A 9,804-nucleotide genomic window follows, 5' to 3' on the forward strand; every position below is an offset into this window, starting at 1 on the left:
TTTTTTTTAGGTTTTCCCGTGTCCAGGATCAGTACTCCATTACCACCATTTGTCCCTTGTGTTGCATGGTCTTGATTCCTGTTCTTATCTCTTCTGGTCACTCCCTAGCTTATCAAAGCTGTTCCTGAAATGTGGCACCTATTTATAAACACAATATTCCAATTGTATTCTGACCTGGGCAGAGATTTGGAGATAATCATGGCCTTGGAATCAACAAATTTGGCTTTAAATTCCACCTCTGATGGCACCTTGGGCAAGTCGCTTAACATTTGTAGGCCTCAGTTTCTTCCTTTGTAAAATGAAGAAGTCAGACTATGTGGTCTCTAAATAACTTCTGGTTCTATATCTATGAGTCTATGAGCCCCCCTTTTCCCTAAGCATTCTGCCTCTTAATCAAGCCCAAGATTTCATTAGTGCAGATTTCCAAAGAAACTTGCAAGCCAGTATATCCCACAGATCTCTTCCATATGTCCAATTGTCTACTTATGTATTCCTCATCTGGCACTGTGAGAAAATAATGGGGTTCTGGGGGACCCAGAGGGCCCTCCCAATCAAAAGAGCCTTGCCTGACCTTTGTTTTTGTGGGTCAGTGAGGGTTAAGTGACTTGCCTAGGGTCACACGGCTAGTAAGTGTCAAGTGTCTGAGGCTGAATTTGAACTCAGGTCTTCCTGAATCCAGGGTGGTGCTTTATCCACTGCACCACCTAACTGCCCCCCATATTCCACTTTGGATACTTTATCCCTGTGTGATACTGGGCAAGTCATTTAACTTGCTTGGGCCTTAGTTTTTCATCCCTAAAATGAAGGGGACCCTTTTAGATCTAGAGCTATGATCCCAGAACTTGAATGCAGGAGATGTGGATTTGGGGTTTCTGCTCTATAACTTACTAGCTGTATAACCGTGAACAATTCCAATTCCCTTTTTAGGCATCCGTTTCCTAAAGTAGTGCGGCATGGTGAATAGGGCACTGGATTTGGAGTAATGCAGACATTGGTTCAAAACTTGTTACAGTGATCCTTTCTGTGCAAAACATTTAACCTCTCTGTGCCTCAGTTTCTTTGTCTGCAAAATGAATGAGTTAAACTCTATTACTTCTAAGGTCTTTCCCAGTTCTAAATCTTTGAGTTTATGATTCTCAGGAGGATATACTCATTGCTCACTTCCATTTGTAACGATCGGCAGTTCTTATGTCCAAAGGGCAATCAAACTGCGCATACCTTAGATCCAGCAATCCCCCTACTAGTTCTGCATCCCAAAGAGATCATAATAAAGGGAAAAGGACTTATTTGTGCAAAAATATTTATAGCAGGTCTTATTTTGGTGACAAAGTACTGGAAATCAAGAAAATGCCTATCAATTGGGGAGTAGCTGAACAAGTTGTGGTATATGAATGTAATGGAATACTATTATGCTTTAAGAAATGATGAGCAGGAATATTTCAGAAAAACCTGTACAGACTTAAATGAACTGATGAAAAGTGAAATGAATAGAACCAGGAGAACATTGTACACAATAAGAGCAACATTGTACAATGATCAACTTTGGTCGACTTAGCTCTTCTTAGCAAAACAACAATCCAAGACAATTCCACAAGACTCATGATGGAAAATGCTATCCACCTCCAGAGAAAGAACTGATGGAGTCTGAATACAGAGCAAAGTATACTATTTTCACTTTAAAATTTTTTTTCATGTTTTTTCCTATTGTTCTGTTTCTTCTTTCATAACATGAATAATATGGAATTATGTTTTACATGATTACACATATATAACCTATATCAAATTGCCTACTATCTTTTGGAGAGGTAAGAGGAAGGGAAGGAGGGAGAAAATTTGGAACTCAACATTTTGTAAAAAATTAATGTTAAAAAAATCTGCTGTTCTGTAATCCTTATGGGATGGTCTGGTTCTCTGATCCAGCAGCCCTCCAATGCCCACAGCTAGGGAGACTTATTCTCCCAGTTGAAGATCCAGTCCCATCCTGGTATCTCAAATCGAGAGAGAGAGAGAGAGAGAGAGAGAGAGAGAGAGAGAGAGAGAGAGAGAGAGAGAGAGAGAGAGAGAGAGAGAGAGAGAGAGAAAGAAAGAAAGAAAGAAAGAAAGAAAGAAAGAAAGAAAGAAAGAAAGAAAGAAAGAAAGAAAGAAAGAAAGAAAGAAAGAAAGAAAAGGAGAAAAAGAGGATGGAAGGTCTTATGCTTTCACAATTTTGTTGTGGTCCTGCTTAACCTGGTAAGCCCAGTTTAAGAGTGGACTTGTTTTGTTCCCCAGTACCAAGACTTCCACTTTGTGCCCTAGTTCTATTAACTGAATCCTTGTTTTGTCCCATCCAGGGCCCCAGCTTTTGTGGATCCCAGGTCTTGGATTTATTCTAATTCTCCTGAGAATTTGAGTTCTACCCCTAAATCCCAGGTCCTGTAGCTAAAATCCCATTCCTCATTGCTACAACTTCCTGGAATGCCTTTTTATAGGGAAATATATCCATTGCCCCCACTGCTGCTTATCCATCATATTATTTCCTTTTGTCTTACCTACCCCAAACATGGTACATCTCCTAGACATGTGTTATTGTCCATCTGAAGTCTGGTCCACTAGTTATACAGAGAATGAGAAGCAAAGGTTGGAAGGCATGGAGGAGTAGCTTTTGGCTCAAGGCATGGAAAACTTCCTATTGAATAATGCTAAACAAAAATGTAACAGGCTGCCTACAGACTAGAGGTATAGAATCAAAGCCAGATGATCTTTCTTCAGGGTTGTTTTCAATGAGATTCTTATTCTGGTATGATTAAAGCAACTGATCTCTGAAGTCTCTTTAGAGTCATGTTATATTCTATTGTAATATATATTATATATAATATTATATATAGCCATACCTTATATACAATATATAACTACATATTATTAATATCATATATTATATTCTATTCAGCCATCCTAGAGTATCCCTCCTTGCTGGTTTGATTTCCTGCAATGACAGAGAGGTAGTGATCTGCTCCAGTGGATGGAGTATGCACACCAACAAAAATGGAATTCCTTGAAAAACCAACTGAAAACAAGATTTACTATCAATGTGAACCTAGGGTAATTCATTTAACTTTTCTTGGCCTCAGTTTCCCCATCTTTAAAATGAGGGTGTTAGACTAGGTAACCCTTGAGATCTTCCCAAATTCTATCTGGGAGCCCCAGATTTAGAACCAGGAAATTCGTTAAAAGCCAGCTGCGGAGCAGCTAGGTGGCACAGTGGATAGAGCACCAGCCCTGGAGTCGGGAGTACCTGAGTTCAAATCCAGCCTCAGACACTTAACACTTACTAACTGTGTGACCCTGGGCAAGTCACTTAACCCCAATTGCCTCACTTAAAAAAAAAGCCAGCTGCTATTCCAACCCTTTCATTTCACAGGTTCAGAAACTGAGGCACACAAAGGTCACAGAAGTAAGAAATGGCAGAGCAGTGTTTGGGGACCTTATCCTCCTAATCCAAATTCGATTGAATTCAACAAGTATTTCTCAAGTACCTACCGAGGGCTGGGCATTTTGTGAGGCACTAGCACAATACAAAGGCAAAAATGAAGCATCTCCTAACCTGAAGAATTCAATGTGATTCCTGATTGGAAGGTTCCACTGGAAATTGCAAGGATTCCTATGGGGGTTTCTCAGGCTGAGCTATGAAGGGAGCTAGAGGTAGAGAAAATACATTCCAGGCATGATGCAAAGGTATAGAGAAGGGACGTGGGGTGTTGTGCAATGGGAATAAGAAATAGACTAAATTGGCTAGAATACATTAGACTATGTAAGTGAGGATAACTAAATGATGGAGAGAAATGGTAAAGATATCGAATTCATCAACAATGCATCTAAATGCATGATATGCACAGTGCCCTGTGACATAATAGGCACTGTGATAATAGACACTCTGCTAGGTGCTGGGATGGGGTAAAAAGACAAAAATAAAGCAGTCCTTACCCTCAAGGAACCCATATTCTAACAGGGGCTGTAGGTAGGTGGTGGATGGGAGGTGATGCAACATGTACATAGATGTTCAGTCATTTTGTACTCATGTCCAACTTTTCATGATCCCATTTGTGGTTTTCTTAGCAAATACACTGGAATGGTTTGCCATTTTCCTCTCTAGCACATACATAGATACGTAAATACAAAATATACATATGAAGCCAATTTAGAAACTTGGGAATTCGGGGAAGCTAGGTGGTATAGCGGATAGAGCACTGGCCCTGGAGTCAGGAGGACCTGAGTTCAAATCCGGCCTCAGACACTTAACACTTACTAGCTGTGTGACCCTGGGAAAGTCACTTAACCCCAATTGCCTCACTAAAGAAAGAAAGAAAGAAAGAAAGAAAGAAAGAAAGAAAGAAAGAAAGAAAGAAAGAAAGAAAGAAAAAAGAAACTTGAGAATTCAAGAGGCAGAGCATTCCAAGTATGGCAGCAACCTATGTGATATCAAAGACATGGGTAGTAGGGCAGGCAACCTAGAGCACAGAGTTGTTGATATTCATGGAGTGGCTACTCGAATAGGGAAGGGACTGCATCAACTCTCTATGCGGAACCCGCCAATAAAATGTACTCTATTGTGCTTTGTACCTTTAAAAAACTTAAGCTTGTAGATTAATTATGTAAGTTACCCATATACACAGAGTATAAAGTAGAGAACACAGATAAGAATGCCTGGAACTTGAAATGATTTATTATTTTGGTAGCCAAAGTGAGTTGTGCTTTCTTCAAAAGATTCTGTTCAGGGAAGGTTTGTAAACCAACACTTTAAAAAATGTAAATATGAATACATTATGAGTATTTTTTTTTTTGCCAAAACAATCATGATAGCGCTTTTTACATAGCCTGTGTAAATAGATACATTCAACAGGATGCTTACAAGATGATAGTGGATATTAATTAGTAAACCTCCAGGGTTTGAATTAAAGCCAAAGACAATTATTGCCTCAGGAATTAGCAAAAAATAAGAAAAAAAATAAAATAAAAGTGCCCTTTTAAACTCGATCCATTCCCAAGTTTTCAAAAATTAAAAGTTTAATGATCAAATGTTAGACAAATGTCTACTCCAAATTTCATATACAACAATTTATGGAAATTGGGAAGAGCTCAAAGATGTTTCAGAAAGTAGGATGAAAATTGCAGGCAAAATATTATTATTGTTTTTTTTTTAAATCACGGTAGGCAATTATTTCGACTGCATATTTGGTTTAAATGCATAGTGAATTAATTGTAAAGGGAAAGTCTGCTTGACAGGTTTCCGGTATCTAGCTTTACACTAACAGGCCTTTGCCACTTTATTTTTAGCTGTTACACAACTGAACCCCCTCTTTTCGCTTACGTTCTCTCTCTAGATCTATTTATAGTTCCCCAGTTGGATGGCAGAACGTTCATAGACACATCGGAAAGTTGAGGGCTGAATCTCCCAGTACCTCACTGGGTTGCTGAAGAGGCTCACACCTGAGTAAGAAGCCTTTTTGGTGTTGTAGCCTGGGGGACAAAAGTCATTGGATCCCACGTTGGTAATGTTGTTGTTGTGGAGGTAGACCACCTGCAACATAGAATTATGGGAAATGGGTAAATAAGATCAAAATTCAAAGTAGCAAATTTGCTTTAAAATCATTGAGAAAAATCAAAATAGTAAAACATTTGTTTTAGAAAGCAAGTGATTCTACCCAATATATCCCTTTTACCTATTTTCTTTTTTCATTCATATTGTTTGAATGAGTTTTTTTGTTCTTTTGCAAAGGTGGAGTCAAGAAGGATGTTTTTAGAGAGATTAAAGTAGATATAGTTTCTATTTGTACTGTGTGTTACACGGTGTTTTACACATAATAGGCTCTTAATAAGTGTCTTATTCATTCATTCCTAAAGTAGCTAAGTAACCAGCCCCGAAAGATAAATTGGAATCAAGTTCAGAACTGCTTTAATTGTCCAACTGAGTAATTTTCTTTTAACTTATGGGCTACAAGGAGCATTTGCAACTTTTTGAGCACCAGTGACTATACTACATGTAGGCTAACTATGTGTAAACAACTCATAAGTTCTGAATTTTATTTATTTATTATTTAAAACTGGAGATAGTCCAGATTACATTAATGAGTGGCAATAACTGATGTATATAAAGTGCTGCTTGGTATTTGCATAAATCATTATTGAATACTGTCCTTTTGGGGGCAGCTACGTGCAGTGGATAAAGGTGGTGAAGTGGATAAAGCACGGGCCCTGGATTCAGGAGGACCTGAGTTCAAATCTGGCATCAGACACTTGACACTTCCTATGTGTGACCCTGGGCAAGTCACTTAACCCTCATTGCCCCGCAAAGAAAAAAGAAAAAAAAAAGAATACTGTTCTCTTTTTTTGGGGGGGGGGTGGTGAGGCAATTGGGGTTAAGTGACTTGCCCAGGGTCACACAGCTAGTAAGTGTTAAGTGTCTGAGGTCAGATTTGAACTCAGATCCTCCTGACTCCAGGGCCAGTGTTCCATCCACTGCTCCACCTAGCTGCCCCTACTATGCTCTTTTTATGGCCAAAAGTCATAGCCAACCATCTGATGCAACAATGCACGGTAGGGCACCGAAATCTATCTATCTATCTATCTATTATCTATCTATTATCAATCAATCAATCAATCTATCTATCTATCTATCTATCTATCTATCTATCTATCTATCTATCTATCTATCTATCTATCTATCTAATCTCAGTGTCCAACCATCCATCTCTATCTCTATCTCTACATCTACAGCTATATAGGAAAGAAGAAAAAGAGAATGTGTATAATATGAAGAATCATAAAGACTTTCAAACCCTGAAAAAATACTCTTTGAGTCACAAGGTTTGGGGTAAACAGCCCAATAAGTCAATGGAATTAACCAAGTGGTGTAGTGAATAGAAAGTTCTGCTTAGAGTCAGGAAGACCTCTATTTGAATCCTGTCCCTGGGAAAATCACTTAACCTCTCCCAGCCACTATTTCTTTATCTGCAAAATAGAGATAATAACAACACTTACCTTATAGGGTTATCATGAAGAGAAAAATATAATCTATGTAATATTATAAAGCTAACATATATAAAAATAAAATATAAATAATATAATAAATAGGATGAGGAATATAATCTATTAAAGCCCTTTGCAAACCTTAAGACACTGTATTAAGTGGTCATTTTTATTATTATAACAATAGTTAATGATATCCACATATTGCTAAAGAATGAATATGACAGCTCACATTGTCATCTTAAGATTTTTCAAAGTACTCATCCTCATCTCATCTCATCCTTCTGGTAGCCCTGTGAGAAAGGTATTATTATTCCCTCAATTTTAAAAAGGAAGTAATTGAGACTCTGAACTCAAATTTGAGACAGAGAGGATGAAGTTTCTGCCCGGAGATAGAGTGTCCTAATGTAAAATATAAGACCATGAAATCTGTTTATTCTTTTGGAACATTTTGCTCCTGTGTTAGGTGATGTTTCGCAAAGCGGTGTTAATTTTAGTTTTAGACTCTCTTATTTTTTTTCTTTGAAAATTCTTGCTTTTACTTCCCTTTTCCCTAACTGCCCCACCCCTCCCAGGAAAAGGAATAACATCTTTTAAGATTGATCGATGACAATAATATCTATAACTGTAATCAACATTTCAAACATTTTTTATTAAATAAAGAACTTTTTAAACTCATTATCTCATCTCATCATTTTGATTAGAAACTTGAAGTGAAACTAAGTTAAAATGGCCCAAGACAGAAAGAGAAGCTAAAAAAAAGTCAGCCAAGCCAGGTAGCTTTCTTTCAACTGTAATGTGAAGACAGGGCCTCCTATTACATAGCTCTCTCTAGAGAAAGGATGGAACAGTGAGCAGAAAGACCTGATGCAAATCCTGCCTCAAATACTTATTAGCTGCATGAACCAGGAAAGTCACTTCATATTTTTGTGATTCAGTCCATTCAGCTCTGGGCCTATGATGCTTTGATCCATATGATGTGGTTGTTTCTTGGTCCCCACTGACATTGCAAAGTATAGTTTTATAATAAGGTTTCAATTATTCGACAGTGTGAGGGCATAGACTCTAAGAATATTATTATAGCAAGGCTCCTGTGGTTAACTGACTGCCAAAATGAATTTATACCCTTATAAAAGCTAAAAGATTGGGTCAGCTAGGTGGCGCAGTGGATAGAGCACCGGCCCTGGAGTCAGGACTACCTGAGTTCAAATCCGGCCTCAGACACATAACACTTACTAGCTGTGTGACCCTGGGCAAGTCACTTAACCCCAATTGCCTCACTAAAAAAATAAAAAAATAAATTAAAAAAAAACAACTAAAAGATGAAATGAGACTTTAAGATAATTGCATAACAGAGAGAGTTTCTAAATGGACAGTTTATAAATTCTCTGTGCACATTATCTTTTCCAGGATCACAGGACCATAGAAGTATAGAGTTAGAGTTGGACAAGAGGGGCAGCTAGGTGGCGTAGTGGATAGAGCACTGGTCCTGGATTCAGGAGGACCTGAGTTCAAATCCGGCCTCAGATACTTAACACTTACTAGCTGTGTGACCGTGGGCAAGTCACTTAACCCAAATTGTCCCCCCCCCCGAAAAAAAAAGAGTTGGACAAGATCCTAGATAGCATCTAGTTCAACCCTGATATTTTACTTTTAATTATTCTGCTCTGATTTCTGAGAAGTACGGCGCCCATTCAGTGTTAGACATATAATGTTGAGAAGGAATAGAACAAGACTGATTATCTGATGAGTCCTTCAAGAACATGAAGATCATAGATTTAGAACTAAAAGGTATCTCTGAGGACATCTAGTCCAAATGCCTCATTTTACAGTTGAGGAAACTGAGAGCCACAGAAGAGGATCCAAGGTCCTATGAGTAATAAGTGACATAACCAACATTGGATCCTACGTTCCTTCATTCCAGATCCAGTACATGTTTTATTGGGTCACACTGCCTACAAAAGCTTTATTTCCTTACTCTATTCCAACACCACTGGACTATGAAGTTGTATTTTCCCATCACTGTTGGCAGGTACATCTTGATCATTTAAAATAGAGGCTGGTTGTTTTATTTTATGTACAAATATACTTCTCATTCAACATTTTCCTTCATGGTTGTCAAATTCTGGGGAAGTTAGAAGTATTCATTAATATTTTATTCCTGGGGCCATTTTTCAGGGGGTACACTGGATCCCACTCAAATTGGCTCATGGGAACAACTTATTAATAGTCTTACTTCCGAGGGCTATTGTGAAGATCAAACAAAATATTTGTAAACCACTTAATTCAGTGATTCACAATCAAGTTTTAAATAAGCTAAATAAGTGCTTATTTTTTTAAAAAATAAAAATAAATGCTTATTTGAATGATCATTTATGTGTGACTCTGGGCAAGTCACTTAAGCACCATTGCCCCGCAAAAAACAAAAACAAAAACAAAACAAAAAAATGATCATTTATACTCTTGAAATTGGCAAATGCTACAAATTAAGGCTTGATTAATTGTTTTTCTGATTGTCTATACACAAGAAGTTAATGGAAGAAATATTAATAATGCCGATTAAATATAAATTATGTCATGAAACTTTTTTTCCAGTTGTTAAAACATTTACTAGCTCCTCCCCCATCCCCATGTCCCCAGATTTAAATATAGTAAATTTCAAGTTGAAAATCTTTTGTTTCTGAAAATGTGCATTTTTGTTAATTATGGTATGTTTTGTGTTGTATATATGTCTGTGTATATAAGATTGGTTCAGACCTATGAAACCAATGATTCCATTGGCAGAGAGAAATCTCAAAAAAC

The 9,804-nt window shown here is 37.6% G+C and overlaps 1 protein-coding gene across 2 annotated transcripts in view; it reads right to left on the bottom strand.

The window, feature by feature from the left end:
• Positions 1-4,684: 4,684 nt before the first annotated feature.
• DCN (decorin) overlaps positions 4,685-9,804 on the bottom strand; it is a 54,286-nt gene continuing 49,166 nt past the window's right edge. For both annotated transcript variants that reach the window (XM_043967109.1, XM_043967108.1), the window contains exon 8: positions 4,685-5,554. In XM_043967109.1, coding sequence (XP_043823044.1) covers positions 5,360-5,554 — 195 coding nt within the window. In that variant the 3' untranslated portion in view covers positions 4,685-5,359. The remainder of the gene's footprint in view (positions 5,555-9,804) is intronic.

Source organism: Dromiciops gliroides, chromosome 5, assembly GCF_019393635.1.
Source record: "Dromiciops gliroides isolate mDroGli1 chromosome 5, mDroGli1.pri, whole genome shotgun sequence".
In the NCBI taxonomy this organism is placed as follows: Eukaryota; Metazoa; Chordata; class Mammalia; order Microbiotheria; family Microbiotheriidae; genus Dromiciops; species Dromiciops gliroides.